Source organism: Cryptomeria japonica, chromosome 2, assembly GCF_030272615.1.
Source record: "Cryptomeria japonica chromosome 2, Sugi_1.0, whole genome shotgun sequence".
NCBI classification, from domain to species: domain Eukaryota; kingdom Viridiplantae; phylum Streptophyta; class Pinopsida; order Cupressales; family Cupressaceae; genus Cryptomeria; species Cryptomeria japonica.
The window spans coordinates 4,614,042-4,639,938 of NC_081406.1; the positions used below are offsets into that span (position 1 = coordinate 4,614,042).

Sequence of the window (25,897 nt, forward strand, 5' to 3'; positions counted from 1 at the left end):
AATTGGCTTTGCCAACACCAATACCCTTGAAAAAGAGAAGGAGCCAATAAAAATCTAGCAATAGTACGAGGGGCATTCCCTCAATGATTCATCGACTCCTAAAGATAAGCAACTTCAAGTGCAAATTTACTAGCTTGCACTTGAATTTTCTTAAGCACGTTAGAGTGAATCATGACTTTAGTGTACAAACAAAAATAAGAATCGATAGAACAACTAGATAAAAGAGTTGCATTTCTATCTTTCTTAACACTGGAGATAATTTTTACTCTAAAAGCATGCCAAATATAGGTATACTTGAGTGGGAGATAAGGTCAATCTTCAAGAAAAACCATATGCTAAGAAAAAGAAGTAGGTCTAAATGGTCGAGAAAAATCATGGCTTTGATTTCAAGACTAGAGCTTTGGGGCAAAACTCAAAAAGGCACTTGAGTTTCTCCATATGTCCACAAAATAGGCATCGGGGACTATAAATACCCATAATGAGCCAAAATTTTCCACCTAAAGGAAGGCCTTAATAAAGAATGCACAAGGAAAAGTGAGCAAACTTAGGCTTCAGAATTGCCAACCAAATACACTAGAATTGATGATGTCAAATACCTATAGATGACTAAATAGCTACCACCAATGATTGGCTAGTACACCATAGTAAAATGGGGGGACAACCACAAATAGACTTTGTGAAGCCTATAGTTGTGAAAAGGTGTATAAAAATACCTTTTCTAATCCTTCCACCAAGGTTTAAGAGAGCTAACCCCAAATTTATCGGGATTTTGGGTTAAAATTCTCTTGGTCTTGGTTAGGAAGCTTGAATTTTAATTTTAGGTTAGGCCAAGAAATAAAATTTGTGATGGCTTTATTGATGAAATTAGGTATCATGTGCATACCTCTCTTAAAAAATTTCAATTCATGGATCCAAAAAACTTTGGCCTTGACACATGTGGTCTTGACAAGAGAGAATTGGCGACCTCTCTATAGATTGTTGATTGATCAAAAGGACATTGCAAAAGTTATTTCCCACCCAATGAAGCCAGGGATCTTCATAGGCTTTCCAAATACTCTTGATAACAAATGTTCCTTAAATCTTGATACATTCCCTCATGATAAGAAGAACACCAAGATCTAGATCCTTCCAAGCCAAATGACCTAAAGACTCTTAAGAACTAATACAATGCCTAATGAGAACCTTCTAATCTTTCTCTCTGATGTTTGATAATCCATTTAGGACACAAGGAAATGCTCTGTCTATAAATAGAAAGCAAGCATAAACCTTTAGATTTAGAAGCCAAACATTAGACATCTTAGGCTACATAATGGAGGGCTTGATGCCCTTCACTAGAAGCATAGAGAAAATCTTTAAGTAATTTTTTAATTCTCAAATATGAAGCCTTGGAAGAAAGACAACAAGAAGAGTAATATATATGCATGGAAGCCAAAAAAAATTTAATAGATTTGGAATTTACCAACCATAGAAAAGGGTTTACTAATCCAATGACTAGGATTTTCTTTTAAATTCTATCAATAACAAGTTTCCATAGCTCAAACAATGAGGCTTGAAAAGAAATGTATACTTATGGCCAAAAAAGTTAAACCAATTTGATTCGGAAAGGAAATATTATCTATAGTACTAAGTCTTTTTCCATTGAATTCTTGAACCAAAGTTTTTATAGAAGATACCTTTACACTGAAGGGCTTCTGCGACATTATTTTTCTTCTTAAATAAAGGAAATTTACCGGCATATAAGACTATTTCCACATAACCTAAAGAAAGAAACTCATGCAAACAAGTATTCAAAATCCACATCCAAAAGAATAGACAAACATGCCATAAAAGATAAAAAAATATATACCTTTGGAAAACCCTTAAGAGGGAAAAACCTAACCTCCAAAATCATCCATCCTCATGTATTATTTCATTAACAAATATTACAGTACATTTGCAGAGTCTCGACGAATACCCTTAAAGAACCAAGCCCTCTACATGTACTCCATGTGTATAAGAAAATATGATAACCATACATCCCAATCCATGCTTCAAAACCTCACATGTGCAACCTACAAGAGATTCTCTAACAAGTAAACCCTAAACTTTCCAACTTTAAACAACTATTCATGTGCTTGCTTTTATAGAAATAGTCTTGCACAAAACCACCAAGTGGTATTACACAAAACATGTGACTAATACCACGAGCTTACAAAACCATTTCACCCCTTGTAGACACTTAAAATTGTCCTACACCTACAAATATCAATGTCACTAATTATTCTTCTCTCTTAATTAAATAATTTTAATTATTTAATTTAACCTGACTTCATTCTTCTGAATTATTATTCCCCTTCTATTTCAAATTAATTATTCAAATTTCTCTCATAATCATTCAATCAATTAACCATTTTGCCTCTAAATTAATTTTAAATAATTTTATTATCTCAATTATTCACTCTAATTAAATGATCTCTATCGTTTAATTATATTCAATTTCTATTTTCCCATAATTATATATATATATATATATATATATATATATATATATATATATATATATATATATATATATATATATATATATATATATATATATATATATATATATATATTTAATTATTTAATTATCTAATGATGTCCTCTCAAATTAAATAAATTCCTAAATTTGTTTAAATTCATTTAACTCTCATTTCGAATAAATCTATTTTCTCTCTTGTTTCAATTCAAACTCATTTCCCTCTAGTTCCAATTTCATTTGACATTTTCAAAAACCCAAATTCAATCTAAATGACATTTCATCCTAAATTTCCTACATCACATGTGGAAATTACTAACACTGACGCTTAGTTCTATCTAGTGACTCTTCAATCACTTTTTCTAACTAGTCAGTCACTTCCCCTTTTTTTCAAAATCTTTTTCTAACTACTTAGTCAATTTAGTTTCACTCTCAATCAAATCTCTTGACTAGTCAGTCATGTGAGTTATTCTCTCAATCAAAGTCAGTCAGAATGAGTAATTGTTTGTCACCAACTCATCGCATTGAATCTCAATAGTTGATCAGTCCTATCTTCAAATCAATCTTAGTCATTTAATCAAACCTTTTAAAATCTATAAATTGAACATCAATCCTCCTTTTTCAATAACCATTATCTTCGTAATTCTTGTATTTACATATTGCAGGTTTTGTGAAGTGCAACTTTGAGAGTCGTTATCCCCATAAGAAGGAGAACAATGGAGGCCAAGGGCATTGGAGTCAACATGGGTTTAATTGTTTAATGATTTCATGTTATTTTGTTGATTCATTTGTATTCCTTTATTGTGTTGTGTTTAAGTTCGTAAAGTATATTTTGAGGTTTGGCGGTTACCTTTTATGTATAATATTCATTCATATTTTGCTCGAGTGTACACCCCTCATTTACTTTTTTGTACACAGTCTTTCTAAATTTAAATATTTTAAAATGTGAAAACCCACATTACATATTTATCATAGTGTTACACACAATACATAAGTGAACCCCAAGAATGTGTAACCCATGTGATGCATGCATACCTAGATCTCCTAGGTGCATCAATCCCTAGAAGCACATTTTCTAAGTTAACCATTTTCTTCCAAGTGCTATATTTTAATTTTCTTTGAAATGGTGCTACTTCATAATATCACTTGAAAGAGAGACAAAATGTAGACATCTAAAATTGACACATTATCATTACTTGACTATTTATTTTATAATTGATTGAATATAACCCTTATTATTTAGTTAATTATCCTATTTCCATCCACTTATTAATTAAATAATATTTTATTAATAACTTCAACATTCATCACTTTTCACCACACCTATCTCTAATATAAATCATTAAATCATCTTCCACCTATACTCTGTCTTAGGTAAACAGATCCAATTATTTATTTACCTAACTCTCTCATCCATTTTGAAAAATTAAATAAAAATTCTATTTATTTAATTTTCTATTTTCTTCACTATTTTTATTAAATGTGCTAATCCACTTAATCCCTTAATCGCCCACTAATTCTACTTAAAACCCCTTTCAAATCACGCACAACCTAATCCTTATTAAACCCCCTTTCAAATCATGCTCATGTGACATCTCCAATATTGTTTCTCCCCATAATTCCAAGGAGAATCTATACTATTGATTCTCCCCTTAATCCCTCTCTCTTTGTCTCCTCCACTCATTTCTCCATGGTTCTCAACCAATGTGAATCATTAATGTCACCTTTTGATCCTATTCATCCATTCCTTGAGCCAAAAATCTATAAGGTGGTCTCAACCCAAACCATTTTCATTAATACATGATCTTGAATTCAACCTTATGTTATTGGCACAAGCACTCACATCCAACAAACATTTCTTAGTGCAAAAGGGTTAATTTGGTGAAATATTTCATGCTTTATCAATGTTTGCTAACTCTTATGCTTAGATTGAGTGTTGTTTGCATTATGAGTAGAGTAGGTTAATATTGCTTTAGTTTATTTCATCTGGCTGAATAGTACATGCACACAAGACTATTGATCCAAAAAAGCATGAATCGTTATGAATGTGTGATACAATGCATTGAATGAATAATACAATATTGAATCCTTATAATAAGAAAAAAAGTTTAAAACAACCTTAAATGAAACCTTAGGTGAAGATAAAAATAGATCATGACATGTGTTCTTATCATATAACTTGAAAAAAAAAATGCCTTAAATATAATTAAGTATTTAGTGTGAAAAATAACTTAATTAATTAGGAAGATACCCTTTTATTCTTAACACTTTGTTTCACAACCAAATTTTAATTTAATGTAAGTTGGTTGAGAAATTATCAAGATCATTAATTAAGGAATTTTTGTATTCTCCTCATTATTTTCTTGATCCATTTAGGTGACATAGAAGGATATTATGAATGAGATGAAAGAAAAGCCTTCTCAATCATAAATGGTTGAAGAGGAGTAGGAGCTAGATTTTTGGAGGTTATTCTTTTCAATCCACACTCATTTGTCCATATATCTAGAGAGAGATTAGCATAGCTTAGGAGCATTTTAATTCTTTACTTTTAACTAGTGAGAAGAGAATTTGGAAAGGATAAACCAACTTTGTTTATGACTTGTTTACTATTTTAGATTTGGACTTAATTTTTAAACTTGTTTTTCCTCTTTAAATGAACTTGGCCTTTTCTAAACAATCACACATGTTGATGACCAATAAACCAAGGTGTTGCATTTTGAACATCTCGAAAGAAATCATTCTAATTTTTCATTTACTATAACCACATCAATTGACTGAAAGAAAGGATTAGAAAGGTCTACTTAACCTAAATTGTAACATACAACCAAAACTCTCCCTGGAACTATAATGTAGGGGGCTGACCTTAACAAGTAATTGAAATCTTTGTTCTCTATGAATCAGGAATCATCTTTTGTCCTTGTTAATTTGCATTCTAAAGGTTGAGGATAAAAACGTGCTTAGAAATTAATTAATAAAAAATTTGGTAGATTGTTATTGGCTTCTATTTACCATTTCCAAATGATCTCTATCATTGTATTGTAGATTGTCAAAAGTTCATTGTGAATTGGGGTAGTGGTGAGCTAATGGGAGACCCTTTCGTATGATCAAAGGTGATATCAAGTATTTTTTCGTGGGAGATATTGCAAACTTTATTAAAAGCCACATGGTGAATTTCCACATAATGTTATTTACGTGAAATGTTAGTGTCAAGCCATGATCAAGTAAAAATGACCCATAGATGTGAGGATTTTGATGTCACAACTCAAATTTTTGAAAAAAAATTATGGTGCACTTGATCTTTTATTTTGAATTATAGAAATGTTTCATATTGGTGGACTTAAAAGTGTTAATTATTAAATAAAATTATTAGTTTACCATATAGTTAATGCTTTTATCAATAAAATTAATTATGATATTGCTATCAAGATTCGATTGTGTAATTCATGAATGGTGGTTCAAAGAACCTATCTCTCATGAGAATGAATGGTACAATTAGCACTCATTGCATCTAGGTGATGCTCACATAGGTGAAGCATTGGTCCTTTTTGAAAGGTCACCCATCCCAGTACTACTCCAACTTGAATGCACTTAACAACGGAGTTTCTTCCAAGGTTAAACCCATTCAATTTGCAACCCCATTTGCAAAACCTTCAACAAGTGTTGTGCCTTATGAACCATTCATTATAGAGCTCCTTTACTCATTAAGTGATGAATAGAATTAATTTTTTTCTACACATTCATTTAAAAGTAATCTTTAATTTTAATTTTTAATTCAAATAAATAAATTAAATATTAAGAATATTCTATTATTATTATTATTTTGTCATATTTCTTTCTCCAGTCTTATTTTACATTCTATAAAATTATTTGAAATATTATTCATGATTCAAAATTTTTGGATGTAATAAATGATATTTGTAAAGTTAACTTAAAAATGGAAAAAAGTTCAATTCTAATATTGAACTTGAGCCATACTCTCTTAAGCAGAGACTTCTAGGCATTTTTATTGTAAAGATGTTTTAGATTAATATTTAAAATCCAGCTTATTGAATTTATTGAAAAGGTAATAAAGACAGTAGTATTGGTCAAATTTTAAGAGATATAATTTACCTCAACAATTATAATTTTAAGACTACATGTGAAATGATCACAATCTCCAATGGATAAATTTATAAGTTTTGCATCCAATCACCTCTTTGACATAAGCTTTTGAATTTCTGAATTGACATTCTCATCATCATTACAAAACTAAAGTTAGTTATCATCCATTTACTCCAATGTAATTACCATTTAAATTCTAAACATTATTTTCAAATTCTATTCATTAATTTTCAAAGACCAAATCCAGTTACCCTACTCGAACTTGATTATCATGCTCTCCATGCTCTATGCACTTATGATACGAACTTATGCCTGCATAAAATTAGCAAGCACTTGAGCTGCAATATCATACCCAAGCCAAGTCATTCGGAATGGATAACAAAATAAAAATACTGATGGTATTACAAAACACCATTTGAAGATGTATCATCAATAACATGCTCTAACTCCTTTCCTTATTGTTGTGATAATTGATTTCCTCCATATATAAGCATAGACAAAGTCTTCTATATTCACACTTGCATGTACACAAGCACACCATAGAGTAGAGCAACATAGGACAGATCCATGCCAAGGTAAAGCATCCCAAGCCTATTCTACAGGCATAAGCACAAGAGTGAGCTAAGTGCCATTACTAAGTAGGCCTCTGACAATTAGAGCATCGTTGATCTAACAAATAATTTCAAATCCCATTTATTGAGGGCAATCTACAACATAATATAAGTAGAACTAAACCATTTTTAACCCTCTACTTCATATTCATCAAATTTCAACTTGATTAATTTAAGATCTAATTTCAATTATTGATTGTACATATGAATTATAAAATATGTTCATTTCCCCTACATATGCAAATTAGTGCTTGAATTATTTTGTAATTCATTTAAGTTATGGTCCAACTGTTTTGTAAGCACTTCCAATAGCTACAGAAATATAAATCTCCATAAATTATTTCTGTAGCAATTCCTAAGTGTTTGAATTATTTTGTAATTCCTAAGTTACTACAAATTAGTTCTATTAGTGCTTGATTTGTAATTACAGGTGTATGGTCAAACAGCGTGCTGTAATGCAACATAATAAACAATTTTTTTAGAAGTACATAGACCATATTTCAAATTTTCTGTCATTAATAATTAGGTTTGCAAGCTAGTGAGTTGTACATTATCCAACTCAATACGTGATCACATTCAAATTTCAATTCATTCACATTACCATCGACTATCACACCTACCAAAAAACCAATTCATTGTGCACTGTCGTCATAATCTGCAACAACATCGTTCCACATCAAACCACTCGTTTAGTCTTGTGGAATTATTCACACACCAGTTCATTTGTTTCGTATTCTTTTATGGTTAACAAACTGCGCTTACTATTTGCTCTATTGATCCAATAAATGAGCTACAATCGAATCTTCATTTCATACCAAACAAATTCAACTCCCACAGCCTTAAAATCACCTACGCTTATGCTTCCTGCTCTGATAACACACTGATTTAGCTTCTCCGCATTTTCTTCAACTCTGCAATGCAGAAAACATTCATTTGCTAAAACTGTGTTAAAAGATGTCCAACTAAAATCATAATACTACTTATCTGAAAGTAATGTACATAAAAACCTCTGGGCAGATATGAATGAATGTGTAAGTAATCTATCTCAAAGATGCATATTATGAATGGGCATCCCAGAAAGATGAAACGGTTCGCTATCTGCTACCGCATAGTTAGCTCTGACACCGAATGACGTTTCTCCACCCAGCAACGGCAACCCCTCAAATTTACGAAGGGCACTGCCCATTGATCCAGTACGGAAAGTGACAGAGAAACGAGGAAAAATCGCTCCTTCGACATTACTTTTTTTTTCCTTAGCTGACAGTATTTATGGGTAAAGAATGTGGCTGAACTTCTCAGCTCTTTGTATAAATGAGGTTTTGTAGGGCTTAGAATCTCAAGGAATACTAAGTGCTCACGCCTGTCATGGGAAGGGTTACTATTTTTTGTGCCAGGGAGGTATAATTTAGAGAACGACATTGTCATTGATAGAGACATGCTATACGCTAGGTAAGCTTAAAATCCGCACTTAGGCTATGCAATAAATCATGAGGCTAAGTGCCTCACTGAAGAAGCCAATTTGAATTACTGCCTTCAATGTTTAGGATTTATGTCATTTGCAGGGGAAAAAATTCTGCTACCATTTTAAATTGGTCCGTCACATTAACAAGTACTATTATTTAATTTATTTTTGTTGAATGTGAAGTCCAACGGTCTTGGACTGTTTCTCTTCTTCTGTCTCTTCAAATTCTTTTAGCCGTCTCTTCATTTGTTTTGGACACTTCGATGACTTTTATATATACTGAAATGAGAATGGAACTTGTGAGCTGCTGTAGCTAAGATAATAAAAACAGAGATTCCCTTGATTTTCTTGTGGATGTGGCCATTAAAGCTGAATCCTATAAATACGGTATTGTATGTCTATTTTTTATGCAGCTGTTGTTCGTAAATCTGAGTTTGTATTTCTTTTCTTGCTCTGAATTCTCAACAACTCACAGCTGAGCCAAGGAAAAGCTGTGGGGAAAAATTTGGAGAAATTGAGAAGAGATGGAAGAGGCAAATAAATGGAGAATTGAAAAATTCTCTGGTCAGAATTTCGGAATATGGAAGCTACGACTACAAGCTCTCCTAGTTCAAAAAATCTCTCAATTGCATTAGAAGGAAAGTAGAAGAAGCCTGAAAAAATGTCCGATGAGGATTGGGATGTTTTGGACAAGAAGGCTGCTGCAACTATTATCCTCTCTCTTTCCAGCAAAGTTTTGTTTAATGTTGCATCGGAGAAGACAGCAAAAGGCATTTGCAATCGATTGTGCAACATGTATGAGAGGGCTACCATAGCTAATAGAGTTTTCTTAATGAAGAAATTGCTCAATTTGAAGATGACAGAAGGTAGCAATATTTCCAGACACCTGAATGAATTTAATGCCTTGATCGGCTAATTAATTTCTGTTGATATTAATTTTGAAGAAGAAACCAGAGGCATCTTGCTTTTGTGTTCTCTTCCTCATAGTTGGGAAGGAGTTATTGTGACAATTAGTAACTCGGTATCCGGAAGAAAAGGATCTGATAAAAAGTAAGGCATGATGAAGTTTGATGATGTTGCTGCTGTTGATTTTATACTTCAGATTAATGTAAAACTTAGAAATCAGAATTTAGTTTCTAATTAATTTGTTTATTGTAAATTTTAGAGATTTCTAGATCTAGGCATAGCATAGAAATGAACAAATAAGAATAAAAAACAATTACCCTGGAAAAACCTCTTAGGAGAAAAAATTCAGCCAAAAAAGACCCTCAGATCCAATTATGGATTATATTCATATAATGATTACAACACTTATCTCAAGTACTTTAAGATGTCTGAATGTCTGCCCTTAGGGCTGATGAAATCAACAAGAAGTCTGCACTTTCATGAGCATCAGGTCTGCCCCTTAAACACACCAACCAGTACTTAGGCTCATACCCTAGATCTGCACTTTTACTTGAAACTGGGCTGCAACTTTAGCGCCTTGATTCTGGAATAGTTCGCCTTCCTTTAAGATGGTATTTGCCCTTAATGTTAGCACCTTCGATGGCAGAGATAATTCTGATTATTCCTTCTTCAAACTTCGCATTTAGGTAGATGTATAATTCGCACCATTAGCAGATGTATAATTCGCATCATTAGCAGATGTATATTTCGCATGAGGGATGTATTGATTGTGTGTTTGAATGAGGTGAAGATGACTTTATTTATATGGTGCAAGATCTAGGAATGTCGGCTTATGATAAATTAATAACCTTTAATTTATTTATGTCTTTTTTATCGAAATGTTTCATAGGGTCAGCCCTATTCATGGGAGCACGTTACCTTGAATGTAGTGTGAGGTTTTAGGGGTGTCGTGAGAGAGGACCCAGCCCTATACGTTGAAGAAGGGGCTGGCCCCTTGGGCGGATTCCAATGTTGCCCAAGGCAATTGGAATCTACCATTCCCTAATTACAATCAACACTCCCTCTTAATTAGGGAGGAGAAACATAACCATAATCTTCCATCTTGCACACAAGCAAAGAATGGATTACATAATCAAAATATTGTAGTCTTCCATTTTGCACACAAGCATATAATGGAACTACATAATATAATCTTCTAGCTCGCACACAGGCATAGACTGGATCCACCTTACAATGCCCGCAGAGGGTGGAGAGGATTTTTTCTACCATCTTGCATTGCCCGCAGAGGGTGGAGAGGATCTTTTCTACCATCTTACATTGCCCGTAGAGGATGGTTAACAATTACTCTTCTCCTTGAGAAGATTACAATACCACCTTACATCGCCCACAGAGGGTGGTTTGATACAACACAATGTATCACTGAGGTTGAGACTCCCTCTCAATCAGAGTTTCATTTTCCAAAACACCGAGCCTATCCTTGAAGTACACAAACTTCACTTTGGATAGAGGCTTGGTAAGAATATTTGCAACCTGCTCATCAGTGCTGACATACTTCAGTTGAATGGCACCTCTTTGCACCATATCTCGAATGAAGTGATAATGAGTTTCCACATGTTTTGACTTGTCATGAAACATTGGATTGATGGACATTTTGATACAACTTTGATTATCACAATGAATAACTGTAGGATCCCAAGGCTGACCAAATAGCCCAGCAAGAAGCTTACGAAGCCACACTGCTTCTCTAAAAGCTACGCTTGCTGCAATATACTCAGTTTCAGCAGTACTTAGTGCAACTGAGGATTATTTTCTGCAAGCCCAAGAGATCACAGCAGATCCTAAGCTGAAACAAATACCGGAAGTGTTTTTCCTGTCTTTGATGCTTCCAACCCAATCTGCATTTGAATAACCTTCCAAGGTTATTGAAGTGTTAAGTGGATACTTCAACCCATAACCAACTGTGTCTCGCAAGTATCTTAGGATGTGCTTGGCTGCAACAAGATGAACATGTTTGGGCATGCTCATGAACTGGTTGAGAGCATTCACTGCAAAGCATATGTCTGGTCTAGTGTTAACTAGATACATCAGTGATCCAATCAACTGCCTGTACTCCGATGGATCTACAAAATCAGAGTTAGTTGCAGAAACACTTAACTTCTTTAAGTTAGATTCCATAGGAGTAGACATAGGTTTACAATCCATCATTCTAAATCTTTTCAAAATATCAATAGTATACTTTCCTTGACTTAGAAAAATTTCGTTAAATCTTTGCCATACTTCTAGACCTAGAAAATAATGCATTAGACCTAAATCTTTCATTTCAAATTCTGAAGCTAGTTCTTTCTTACATCTAATGATAAGTTCATCGTTACCAGTAAGAAATAAATCATCCACATGTAGAACTAGAATTAGCATTTCATCATTGGATAACTTAAAGTAGATGTTAGAGTCAGCATCATTTTTACAAAAACCTAAACTTAAAAAGTATTTATCAATTCTTTCATACCAAGCATGAGGGGCCTATTTGAGGCCATACAAGGCTTTCTTCAATCTGCACACACGAGTTATTCTATTTTGAATCTCATAACCCTCAAGTTGTTCAATATAAACTTCTTTCTCAATAACACCATTAAGGAAGGTAGTCTTAACTATTGTTTGTAACTAGGAAATAGGGTTCGGATTGCCTAAAGGCAACATCTGAACCCCTATTGGGCTGGGCTTCCCCTTTAAGGTTAACGTGTAGACTGGACCTAAAGAGGGTAGCGTGCCCCTAAACAGGTCCAGCCCTATATTGATCACGCCACACTAAACCAATTTTGGCGCCAAACATATACATTCAATTAAGGTCGACTTAAGGTTAGATGCACATATAAATAAAGATCATTTGCAAAGTTCATACAATCAATTCATTCCATGCAATCAGCGAAATTCTTCTGCTACTAAGTGTGCGAAATTAAGAAGTGAACTGGGCGAATTTATTCAAGGAAGTCAAAGTCATTTGGTGTTCCTAATTTCTGTTAGAGAGTGCATTAAAGAGCACACTTGGTGCAGACTTGGTGAAATTAGAAGTGCAGATCTGAGATGACAAAAGGAGCAGATCTGATAAGAGGATAAAGAGACCAGCTAAGTATTGTATTGGTACAATTCAAGATTGAATACATAATCTGACCTGTGGGTCCTTAGTGTTGGGTTTTTTCTCCTTGGAAGTTTTCCAAGGGTATTTGTGTTGGTCTCTTATGCACTTGCTTTCACTCTTTCATTTACTTGTTTATAGTTTACATAATGTTAACAAATAATTAAATAATGAAAGTCTGATTACTGATCTGAGTCACAAAAATAACATGGTATCAGAGCTAAGGTGTTACTAACTTCAGATTTCAGTAAATCATTTGTTGTATCTAGTTGTTGTTTGTTTTCAGATTAAAATGTCAGGTTTGAGGGCTGAAGATAGACTTGATGGAGCCTTTGACTTTGCTGCTTGGAAAGTCTATATTCTATTGATTCTTGAGAGAATGAACTGCTTAAATTCGTAGAAGAAGAAAGGCTGTCCCCTCCTGAAGATGTTGAAGAACTGACGCAGTTCAAGAAAGACTCTCTCAAGGCTAGGAAGATCATAATTGAATCTGTCAAGAATCATCTTGTCACTGTCATATCAAAATTTGCTTCTGCCAGGGAAATGATCAAACACTTGGAAGGGATGTATGAAGTCAACAACCTCGGCAGGGCTCTTGCTCTAAGGCAGCAGCTACTTCACATCAAAATGAAAGAATAAGACTCAATCATGGCCTACTTCATGAAGATCAATGAACTAAAAGACAAGCTAAGTACTCTTGATTGCCAAATTTCAGATAAAGATCTTGTCATGATTGCATTAAATGGTCTACCTGATGAATGGGAACCATTCATTCGTAGCATTGGTGGAAGAGTTGAACATCCCAACTTTGAGCGTCTTCAATCTAATTGCATTGAAGATGAATCTCGAATTGAGGTAAGAGGAAAACTCAAGAACTCTCACAAAGATGATAATCATGTTCTCACAGCTAACTCTAGGAAAGGTGGGCATTGGAAGAAAGAAAGGAGAAGCAAAGATTTTAGATCCTCCTCCTATGATCCAAGGAAGAATTCAAGAGATTGCTCCCACATTCGTTGTTTCAGATGTGATAAATATGGTCACTATGCTAGAGATTGTCAGAATAATCCTAAGGAAAGGGAAGCCAATTTAAATGAAGTTGTTGAACAAAATGAGGGCTATCTTCTTATCTCTACTCTATCCAGCAACGTTCCTACAGACAGTGATACTTGGATAATTGACAGTGGTGCCTCCAGACACATCTCAGGTTTTCGTGAGCATCTTTCAAATCTGATAGAAAAAGATACTAACCTTCATGTGGCAATCGGTGATGATGCTCGATACTCGGTAAAAGGTTCTGGTACTACCTTTTTAAAACTAGATTCTGGTATTTCCTTACAACTCTGTGATATTCTTTTTGTACCTAGAATTAAAAGAAATCTTATTTCCATTTCTACTTTAGAAGATAAGGGTTTGCAAATAGCATTTTCTGAAGGGAAAGCACTTGCTTGGTCTAAGAAATCTAATTTCAAAACTGCTCGTGTTATTGAAAATAGATGTGATAGTTTGTATAAGCTTGCAGCTAACCCAATTCAAGCTCTCGTTCATGAGGCCCCTGAATCATGCGAGCTATGGCATAGAAGACTTGGACATCTACACTTTCAAGTTCTTCCCACTCTTGGTAAAATGGTTAAAGGTATGCCTAAACTTAGTTTATCTCATGATGATGCTTGTAAAGGTTGTGCAATGGGTAAGAATGTGAAGACCCCTTTTCATAAAAGTGATAGTAGGGCTAAAGAAAAGTTAGAACTTATTCATTTAGATTTATGTGGTCCCATGTCTGTAGCTTCCCCTAGCAGCTTCCTTTATTATGTAATCTTCATAGATGATTTCTCTAGAAAAACATGGATTTACTTTCTTAAATCTAAAGAGTCTAAAGAAGTCTTAAATAGATTTAAAGAATTCAAAGCCTTGGTTGAAAATACTACTGGAAATCGAATTAAATGTCTAAGGTCTGACAATGGAGGTGAGTACACCTCAGGTAGTTTTTATGATTTCTGTATTGAGACAGGAATTAAGAGGGAGACTTGTGTTCCCTACAATCCTCAGCAAAATGGAGTTGTTGAAAGAAAGAACAAGACCATTGTTGAAGCTGCAAGAGCCATGATTCATGATCAAGACCTGCAACCTTTCTTATGGGTGGAGGCATCCAAAACAGCAGTTTACATTCAGAATAGATGTCCTCATCGTGCTCTAAAGAATGTAACCCCTGAAGAAGCCTTTACAGGAATCAAACCTGACATCAGCCACTTAAGGATCTTCGGGTGCCCTATGTATGTTCATGTGCCTAAAGAAAAACGAACCAAGTTGGATCCTTTTGGAAAGAAAGGCATCTTAGTGGGATATAGTGAATCTTCCAAAGCCTTCAGGATCTACATTTCAGGTCAAAGGTATGTTGAGGTAAGTAGAGATGTAACTTTTGAAGAAGATATTGCATTCAAAAGATCTAAAGGTTCATTATCTGATAATAATGATATTGTGATTGAAATTCAAGATTCAAATGTTGATACTAACCCTGAGATACAGAAGGAGTCCATTGACCTCCCGGATCAGGCAGTTCAAGATGATCCAGCAGAACCCATCGACTCTACAGATATACCTAAGGATATTGTGGTCAGCAAGAAGAGGCCACTTTGGGTTAGAAACACTGTTCAAGATGCTGAAGGATTTGCTGCTCCCAGAGGAACCTTCAGAGATAGCAAGAAACCTCAAAATCACGCCAACTACATTCATATAATGTGTAACATCATTGAGTCTGAACCTCTCGATGTCGAAGAAGCTATGACTCATCATGCTTGGAAATTAGCCATGGATGAAGAATATGGGTCTATCATCAAGAATGATGTTTGGGACATTGTACCCAGACCCAAAGGTAAGTTTGTTGTCTTTTCTACATGGTTATTTAAAATTAAGCATAATGTTGATGGTAGTATTAAAAAATATAAAGCTAAATTTGTAACTCGTGGTTTTTCTCAAAAGGAAGGAATAGATTATGAGGAAACTTTCACTCATGTTGCTAGATATACTTCTATTAGATCTATAATAGCTATTGTTGCAGCCAAAGGTTGGGAGCTACATCAAATGGACGTTAAGACAACCTTTTTCAATGGTGTTATTGAAGAAGAAGTCTATATTGAGCAACCAGAAGGTTATGTAATCCATAAAAAAGATTCTCATGTTTGCAGGTTGAAGAAAGCTTTATATGGGCTCAAACAGGCTCCTCATGCTTGGTATGAAAGAATTGATTAGTACTTACTAAGCTTAGGATTTATTAAGAATGATGTTGATGCTAACATTTACTTGAAGATATATAATGATGATATGCTTATTCTAGTTTTGTATGTGGATGATTTATTTCTCACTGGTGAAAATAAATTAATCATGAGATGTAAGAAAGAATTAGCCTCAAAATTTGAAATGAAGGATTTAGGTCTAATGCATTACTTCCTAGGGTTAGAAATATGGCAAAAATCCAATTGAATTTTTTTAAGTCAAGGAAAGTACATTATTGATATTCTGAAAAGATTTAGAATGATGGACTGTAAACCTATGTCTACTCCTATGGAATCTAACTTAAAGAAGTTAAGTGTTTCTGCAGCTAACTCTAATTTTGCAGATAGGCAGTTGAGATGTATCTAGTCAATACTAGACCAGTTATCTGTTATGCTGTGAATGCCCTCAGTAAGTCCAAGAGCTTGCCTAAACTTGTTCACCTGGTTGCAGCCAAGCACATTCTGAGATACCTGCGAGGCTCTATTGGGTATGGGCTGAAGTATTCACTTAATACCTCAATCTTCTTGGAAAGCTATTCAGATTCAGATTGGGCAGGAAGTGTCAAGGACAGGAAAAGTACTTCGAGTATCTGCTTCAACTTGGGCTCTGCAGTAATCTCTTGGGCATGTAGAAAGCAATCTTCGGTAGCATTGAGTACTGCAGAAGCTGAGTACATTGCAACATCTATTGCATCTAGAGAAACAGTATGGCTTCACAAACTTCTTGTTGAATTATTTGGTCAATCTAGTGGTCCTACCACTATTCATTGTGATAATCATCAAAGTTGTATAAAAATTTAGGTAAATCCTGTGTTCCATGACCGGTCCAAACATGTGGAAACTCATTATCACTTCATTCGGGATATGGTGCAAAGAGGAACCATTCAGCTAAAGTATATTAGCACAGATGAACAGGTTGCAGATATTCTTACCAAACCTTTATCCAGAGTGAAGTTTGAATACTTCAGAGACAGACTTGCTATTGTGGAAAATGAAACCTTGGTTGAGAGGGAGTTTCAATCTCAGTGATTCTCTATGTAGAGTTTTGTTCATTCTTCGCTTGTGTGCAAGAATGAAAGGATTCACTCTATGCTTGTGTGCTAGATGGAAAATTGTAATTATGTAAAGACCCACTTGCGTATTACACTTTATATGCTTGTGTGCTAGAACCATCATATGCTCGTGTGCTAGGTGGAAGATGTAAGTCTATGCTTGTGTGCTAGATGGAACTCTAAAGGTTCAAATTATGTATTCTCTTCTTCCCTAGTTAAGAGGGTGTATTGTTTGTAACTAGGAAATAGGGTTCGGATTGCCTAAAGGCAAAATCCGAACCCCTATTGGATTAGGCTTCCCCTTTAAGGTTAACGTGTAGACTCGACCTAAAGAGGGTAGTGTGCCCCTAAACAGGTCCAGCCCTATATTGATCACACCACACTAAACCAATTTTGGCGCCAAACATATACATTCAATTAAAGTCGACTTAAGGTTAGATGCACATATAAATAAAGATCATTTGCCAAGTTCATACAATCAATTCATTCCATGCAATCAGCGAAATTCTTCTGCTACTAAGTGTGCGAAATTAAGAAGTAAACTGGGCGAATTTATTCAAGGAAGTCAACGTCATTTGTTGTTCCTAATTTCTGTTAGAGAGTGCATTAAAGAGCAGACTTGGTGCAGACTTGGTGAAATTAGAAGTGCAGATCTGAGATGACAAAAGGAGCAGATCTGATAAGAGGATAAAGAGACCAATTAAGTATTGTATTGGTACAATTCAAGATTGAATACATAATCTGACCTGTGGGTCTTTAGTACTGGGTTTTTCCTCCTTGGAGTTTTCCCAGGGTATTTGTGTTGGTCTCTTATGCACTTGCTTTCACTCTTTCATTTACTTGTTTAAAGTTTACATAATGTTAGCAAATAATTAAATAATGAAAGTCTGATTACTGATCTGAGTCACAAAAATAACATTAACATCCATCTGATGTAGCTTCCAACCTCTAGCAGCAGCAATAGCTATTATAGTTCTAATAGAAGTATATCTAGCAACAGGAGCAAATGTTTCTTCATAATCTATGCCTTCCTTTTGAGAAAAACCACGAGCTACAAATCTAGCTTTATATTTTTCAATACTACCATCAGCATTATGTTTAATTTTAAATAACCATTTAGAGGAAACAATAGATTTACTTTTGGGTCTGGGCACAATATGTCAAACATCATTCTTGATGATTGACTGATACTCTTCATCCATAGCAAGCTTCCAGGCAATGATGGTTCAAGGCTTCTTCAACATTGCAAGGTTCAGATTCAATGAGATTGCACATCAATGCAACATAGTTGGAGAATACTTGAGATCTCTTGGTTTCTCGAAAAGTGTCACTAGGAGCAGCAAATCTTTCGGCTTCTTGAATGGTGTTTCTTACCCAAAGTGGCCTTTTTTTGGTAACAACAATGTCACTAGGTATGTCAGTGGGATTCATAGGCTCTGGTGGATCATTATGTTCTTCTTGAGGTGGAGGTTCAACAGGCTCCCTCTGAATCTCAGGGTTAGTATCAACATTCATATCTTGATTGTCATTAGCTTCATTAATAACAGAAGAACCTTTTGATTTCTTAAAAGCAATATCTTCTTCAAAAATAACATCCCTACTTACCTCAACATACCTTTGACAAGGAATATAGATTCTGAAGGCCTTGGAGGATTCACTATATCCAACTAGCATGTCTTTCTTCCCAGAGGGCTCCAACTTGGTTCACTTTTCTTTAGGCACATGAACATAAACAGGACTTCCAAAAATTCTGAAGTGACTGATGTCTGGTTTGGATCCTGTGAAGGCTTCTTTAGGAGTCATGTTCTTTAGAACACGGTGAGGACATCTTTTCTGAATATATACGGTTGTTCTAGAAGCCTCAGCCCATAGAAAGGTCTGCAAGTCTTGATCATGAATCATAGCCTTTGCAACCTCAACAATAGTTCTATTGTTTCTTTCAGCAACTCCGTTTTGCTGAGAATTGTATGGAACACAAAACTCCCTCTTAATTCTTGACTCAACACAAAAATCATAAAAACTACCAGAGGTATACTCACCTCCATTGTCAGATCTTAAACATTTAATTCTTTTACCATATGAGTTTTCAGTCAATGCCTTAAACTCTTTAAATTTGCTTAAGACTTCATCAGATTCTTTAAATTTCAGGAAGTAGAACCAAGTTTTCATAGAGAAATCATCTATGAAGATTACGTAATAAAGAAATCCACTAGGAGATGTTATAAACATAGGACCACATAAATTTAACATTTTTACCTATAGCAAAACTTTTGCAAGTATTATCATGAATTTGACTGAGTTTAGGCATACCTTTGACTAACTTTTCAAGAGAGGGAAGTGCTTGATAGTGTAAGTGTCCAAGTCTTCTATGCCATAGCTCACAAGATTCAGGAGCCTCATTAATGATTAGTGGAGAGGTTACATAAACTATCATATCTATTACCAATTACACGAGCAGATTTAAAACTAGATTTCTTAGGCCAAGCAAGTACTTTTCCCTCGGAAAATGCAGTTTGATAACCTTTATCTTCTAGAGCAGAAATGGAAATTAAGTTTATTTTAATTCCATGAACAAATAATATGTCACTAAAGTGAAGTGAAATACCAGAGTCTAAATTTAAAGTAGTGTCAAAACTTCTTACCGAATATCGAGCATCATCACCAATTACCACGTGAAGACTAGTATCATTTTCTACTAAGTCTAAAAGATGATCACGGTAGCCTGTGATGTGTCTGGAAGCACCACTGTCAATCAACCATGTATTACTGTTTGTGGGAATGCTACTTGACAGGGCATAGATGAATAAGAAGTCATCATTTTGTTCTGAGACTTCATTTAAGTTGGCTTCTCTTTGAGTATGATCATTCTGACATTCTTTAGCATAGTGACCAAATTTGTCACATCTGAAACATCAAACACAAGAGATATCTCTTGGTTTATTCCAAGAGTGCTGAAAACTAGGTGGTCTGAATTCTCTATTTCTCTTTGGATAATGCTTCTTCCAATTTTCACCTTTCTTGCATTGGGCTGCAAACATGTGTTGGTCATCTACATGAGGACTTTTGGTTTGCCCTCTTGAGATAAGGCGTGATTCTTCTTGAATGCAATCATTCTTAAGGCGATCAAGGGTAGGTAACTCGGTTCTACCACTTATGGTTTGAATAAAAAACTCTCATGAGTGTGGTAAACCATTTAGGGCAATCATAACAAGGTCCTTGTCTTCCATGTTATGTCCAATTGTACCTAGCTGATTCTTTAGTTCTGAAATTCTCATAAAATAGGAAATAACGGAATCTTCTTTTGACATTCTGATATTAAGTAGTTGTTGTCTTAAAATAATTGCCCTACTAAGATTGTTAATTTCATAGGTACCTTGTAGATGACTGAACATTTCCCTTGCAGTAGTGAATGAGGCAATGGAGGTGACTAGGTAGTCTTTAATTGAATCAATGAAAAGTTTTTTGGCCTTGACAGCATCCTTTTTGAATTGTTTTAGCTCAGCTACATCCGTAGGTTCAGTTAACTCTTTCGCTTCTATGAAGTGAAGAAGATCTTCTTCCTCTAGAGCCAACATGATTCTAACCTTCCATGCAGCAAAACTGAGATTTTCATCAAGCCTATCTTCAACTTTATCTTCAACTTTCAGCTTCATTGACCTACCTGTGAATGAGAACAATATGGAAATAAAGGAGTACTAAATTCTGAAATTTGAAAGTTGATCTAGCCTATAGCTCTGATACCATGTTGATTTTATACTTTCAGATTAATGTAAAACTTAGAAATCAGAATTTAGTTTCTAATTAATATGTTTATTGTAAATTTTAGAGATTTATAGATCTAGGCATAGCATAGAAATGAACAAATAAGAACAAAACACAATTACCCTAGGAAAACCTCCTAGGAGGAAAAACCCAGCTAGAAAAGATCCTCAAATCTGATTATAGATTATATTCATATAATGATTACAACACTTATCTCGAGTACTTGAAGATGTTTGAATGTCTGCTCTTAGGGCTGATGAAATCAACAACAGGTCTGCACTTTCATGAGCATCAGGTCTGCCCCTAAACACACCAACCAGTACTTAGGCTCATACCCTAGATCTGCACTTTTACTTGAGACTGAGTTGCAACTTTAACGCCTTGATTCTGGAATAGTTCGCCTTCCTTTAAGATGGTATTTGCCCTTAATGTTAGCACCTTCGATGGCAGAGATAATTCTAATTATTCCTTCTTCAAACTTCGCATTTAGGCAGATGTATAATTCGCACCATTAACAGATGTATAATTCGCATCATTAGCAGATGTATATTTCGCATGAGGGATGTATTGATTGTGTGTTTGAATGAGGTGAAGATGACTTTATTTATATGGTGCAAGATCTAGGAATGTCGGCTTATGATAAATTAATAACCTTTAATTTATTTGTCTCTTTTACCGAAATGATTCATAGGGTCAGCCCTATTCATGGGAGCACGTTACCTTGAATGTAGCATGAGGTTTTAGAGGTGCCGTGAGAGAGGGCCCAGCCCTATATGTTGAAGAAGATGCTGGCCCCTTGGGTGGATTCCAATGTTGCCCAAGGCAATTGGAATCTGCCATTCCCTAATTACAATCAACAGCTGCAACACTTCTCAACAAAGACATGAGAAGAAAACATCAAGGTACTTCTTCTAGAAAGGCTTTTGCATTCAGCAAGAGGGGGAGATCCCAAGAAAGAGGAAGAAATAACCACAAAAGAAGATCTAAATCCAACAAGAGATCCAAATCGAAAGGCAGAAACACGAATTGAGATTGTCACAAGAAAAGTAGATTGCCAAAGTTTTGGACAGATTTCACATGAAGCACTCCTTTAGTTGATCATTTCAAGTTATCCACATTCTTTTCGCTGTTTCTTCATTTGTAGATGTAGCCATTAAAGGTGAATCACGTAAATATGGTGTTGTGTCTCTATTTTTTGTGCAACTGTTGTTTGTTTAAATTTGAGTTTGTGTTTCTTTTCTTGCTCTGAATTCTCGACAATTCTGTGATTAGAAGCATGTGTAAAATGTGAAGCCCCTGGTTTGGTCTTTTGGGGTGGAAATGATTCAAGTTCAATGCTTATTATGGCATGTTCTGCGCCTGGCAGGCTATAATCCTCTCGTGAAAGAGACTACAATGTATTAAAACATTGTTCACTGCCTCACTAAAGATGCTCTGGTGTGGGTGTACATTAATGGGTATCATGATTTGATCTCATTAATGCTCCGCCTCAAAATAAATCTACCTGTCCCCTCCATGAAATCATTGCCTTCGCTTGCTTGGCAATTTATTTTGGTTATGTAAAGCATTGCATTCATTTCAGTTTTAAATGATAAATTATTTCTCATTCTTAGGGTTTTCAGATAAAATTGGGTTGCACCAAAGACCCTGGTTTGATATAATACAATTTTGTTCACTGATGGTCTGCCGCAAATTCTTCTACATGGAACTGTTGCCTTCACTTGCTTGGTAATTTATTGTCCATGAGTAGAACGCTACATTTGCTAAGGTTTAAAACAATACAATGATACATCATTTCACCGAATACCTAACACGTCACATCCACCAAAACAAGCTTCACAAATCACTGAACGAGCTTTTGGATGCAATTCTCTGGTAACTAGGTTGGTGTGTTGGGAACTTCCTTCTTTCTAGTACGAACATGGTTTTGCGTAGAGGTGCTTGTTTCCTCTGTAGGTCTCCTTGCTATCTGACTACTATAAATATGCAAATGAGAAAGGCCATTCAAAAACGGCTGATCATTGAAATTGGTCCTAAAAAAGATGAGTTAATATACAGAGTTGAAAATCTCGCCAAAAAACTTAAAAAGAAAATCTATATTATTTTATGTTTCTAGGGTTTTAGAATCAACAAAATACTAGAAGAAATCTAAAGAAACCTATAGCCTTTGGAAGGGCAAGGAAGCTTCCCGAACTATCCAACTCGGCCCAAGAACTTTCTCAGTCAGCAATTCACTAAGGGAATAAAGCTGAGAAGGTTAGTCTTGAAACCAAACCAGCAGCATCTATTCAGTAAGAAGAGAGGTCTTCTTGCTCGAAAATGGGTGAAAGGTCTTTAATTCTGGTAATTAGTCTTTGATCACTAAAATTTTGAAAATATAATATACATATATCCTGAATTAGCACTGTCCGAGGTGGGTATCAAATGATAAGAGAGCATAAAACCATATGGTTTTGCCACGACAACACATGTACTACTGTTCTCAAAGAAATGACAAATAAATTAATATTCCCACAACAGCATGCCATGAGAATGATGGATGAGAAGCATATTTCCATCTCACATACCGTTCCTGAGGAAGATTCTTCTCGAAAGGAATCATTACCAAGTAACAACTTAAATACCCATCTTATCAAGATCATAATTATAGATACTAAATTTTTACAGTCCATAATATTAGTTTGAATAATATTCTTCTCTATCTATAGTCTGATGATGATATCCTTCTCATCAAGATAGATAAGATATTAAATTTCTAGTCTGAGTATTTTTCTTCTCTAACTTCCTATAATCTAGTGATGGATCATTAAGCGTCGATCATGAAGCGTGGATCATAAAATGTGATCTGAAATGTTGATGAAAAAAGTTTAGAATAAAAATGTGATCTGAAACATTGATAAAAAGGACAATTGTCCAATCCAGAAACAATCAAGCTAGAAAAGATAATGTTGAATTTAAAGAAAAGGGCATCCAGAAAGATTGCCACAGAAGAGGATTAATACATCAATGTTTCAGGCCAAATTTTTCGTGGGTTCACAATCACGATTAAGGAAGCCACATTCTGTCTGACAATGGCCACAAAGTGCAATGGGATATGTCAATTCTCTTGATCTACTTGTGTGACAATCTCTTCGAAATGGGGAAACCCCATAACTTAAATTTGCCTAAAATGCGACAAAAACAGCTTTTCCCCAAATCCACGTCATTTAAAGAATACCATTTATTCAAAAGCATAATATTGGATCATATAAAATGAGGATATACAAAATTCGTAACAGTGAAGTCCATAAGATTTAAGAGTATGATCTGATCTTGTCTTCATACCAACACAAAATACAATTATCGTTTCTGTCAAAAAAAAAAAACTTGATTCATCTCATGTACTTGATCAACAAAAACCCCCCAAAAAAATATTAACATGATGTCTTACGACTGGCTAAACAGAAACCTTTACAAAAAAAAAACACCATTATGGCATTACTGTGGCCTGCAAAACAAAACAAATAGTATGAAATGAAGAGAGATAAAAGGAAAGTAAGGATTTAAAGTTTGGTATAAAGGGCTAAAAGCATACCTTAGTGTTCAGGCATTAGCGGTAGAAGTGGGAGGAAGAAGCCGCTCATCTGGATCATAAGTGGGATCGAGAGAGGCGTCAATGGCTTCCCTCCCTTTGTCCAAACATGGCTTGCAGGCCAACTCTATGGCCACCCATCCCACTATCACTGCTGCTATAGCTATTACTGCTGTTATTAGCGCCCCCATTTCCCAGATCCGATCCCTATTGCTTGGACTGATATCCTTCCCGTGTTCGCTTCTATTATCATGCACTCAAAGAAACAAGATCCATCGTTTAGGGAAACAAAACATTGATTTTCTCCTTTACCTCCCTACAGTTGCTGATCTCCTGTCATCGCAAATATTTATAAACCCCTTCACATAGAAAACAAAAACAAAAGCGTACATGCGAGATTTTCCAGATGGGAAAACCTGGACGGCCCTACGCCAGAGATGTTTCCATATCACAGCACTGTCGTGCATGTAGCCTTTACATCTGTTTGACTAGTAGTCATACGGTCATCGATTTTTAAAAAAATCATGGGTGACCACAAGACTTCCTTGAGCCGAAAGTTGCCCACTTTGGTGTATTTTCTATCGAGGTTTGTTAATTTAGTTGGGTGTTGTTAATTCTTGTTGTTTATTTTCTCGAGGGGACTCTCAAGTATTTTTTTTTTCGTAATTTTGTTTTTTAAGTTCATAGTATTTTGAATGAATGAATCCCTGTTTTTAATAATATTTACGAGGTCAAACAGTTTATGGGACCCACGGGTAGTCAGCAAAGAGTTGTGTCTGTTAAACCTCTTTTTTCCTTTCCTTCTGTATTTTGAATCTTAAACGGTGTAACTTGATCAAGAAATTTGCAACTCTTGTTATTTTTTTTTCTTCAAACAGATTGCTCAAGGTGTTTACATTTAGTGTGTCAATGTAGTGGATCTGGATATCCTTTTAAGTGGGCATTCCATGATGTAATGTCATTCTGTCTCCACCACTCTTTGGGTGCAATATCTACATTTTATGTCTGCCCACTCCTTTTTAGATATCATCCATCTCTCAGTTTCACATCTAAGTTGATGTGAGTTGGTTCTAATCTGAGCAATTAACATTTTTGCTTTCCATTTTATATCCATTCCTATGTAACTCTTTTGTGTATGGTCATGTGTGGGATTGAAATGTTTGATATAATATTCATTTTTCCTCTCAAGTTGTTATGTCCATGTATGCTTTCTCTAAACTTTCCTTGCACATATTTTTTTATTTCCTTATTATTATTTGGGCAGTCCATTATGCTAATATCTCATTTATTCATCCATTTAATGTTTTGCTTCATCCATGTATTCTTCTTCTCTCTAGCTTCTCTTTCACTACTATTTTTGGCCAACGATGTATCTCTATGTTTTCTACTCTTCTTAGATGACTTAGTAACCAGACCATAGTCGCGCCTCAATAGGAAAAACCCCCACTTTCGCTGGAACAACCTCATATGGAATAGATGATTCAATCTTGAGGCTACTTGTGATTAAATATTTTTGTAATATCTATGAGTAAG

The 25,897-nt window shown here is 34.9% G+C and overlaps 1 protein-coding gene across 4 annotated transcripts; it reads right to left on the bottom strand.

Moving 5' to 3' along the window:
- Positions 1 to 6,661: 6,661 nt before the first annotated feature.
- LOC131052306 (outer envelope membrane protein 7) lies at positions 6,662 to 24,883 on the bottom strand. Of its 4 annotated transcripts, none has more exons than XM_057986932.2 (2): positions 24,368 to 24,882; positions 6,662 to 6,936 (listed from the first exon to the last, which is right to left on the bottom strand). In XM_057986932.2, the coding sequence occupies exon 1, from the start codon at positions 24,553 to 24,555 to the stop codon at positions 24,376 to 24,378; it is 180 nt and encodes a 59-aa protein (XP_057842915.1). In that variant the 5' UTR covers positions 24,556 to 24,882; the 3' UTR covers positions 6,662 to 6,936; positions 24,368 to 24,375. The 4 variants fall into 4 exon arrangements, with proteins under 4 accessions (XP_057842915.1, XP_057842916.1, XP_057842914.1 ...); XM_057986933.2 differs by lacking the exon at positions 6,662 to 6,936 and adding an exon at positions 7,024 to 7,189 and having other exon boundaries at positions 24,368 to 24,883; XM_057986931.2 differs by lacking the exon at positions 6,662 to 6,936 and adding an exon at positions 7,706 to 8,120 and having other exon boundaries at positions 24,368 to 24,869.
- Between the last annotated feature and the right edge of the window lie 1,014 nt (positions 24,884 to 25,897).

Bases quoted from the DNA above. Each gene is read 5' to 3' on its own strand.
- LOC131052306 (XM_057986932.2), bottom strand. From the start codon at position 24,555: ATGGGGGCGCTAATAACAGCAGTAATAGCTATAGCAGCAGTGATAGTG.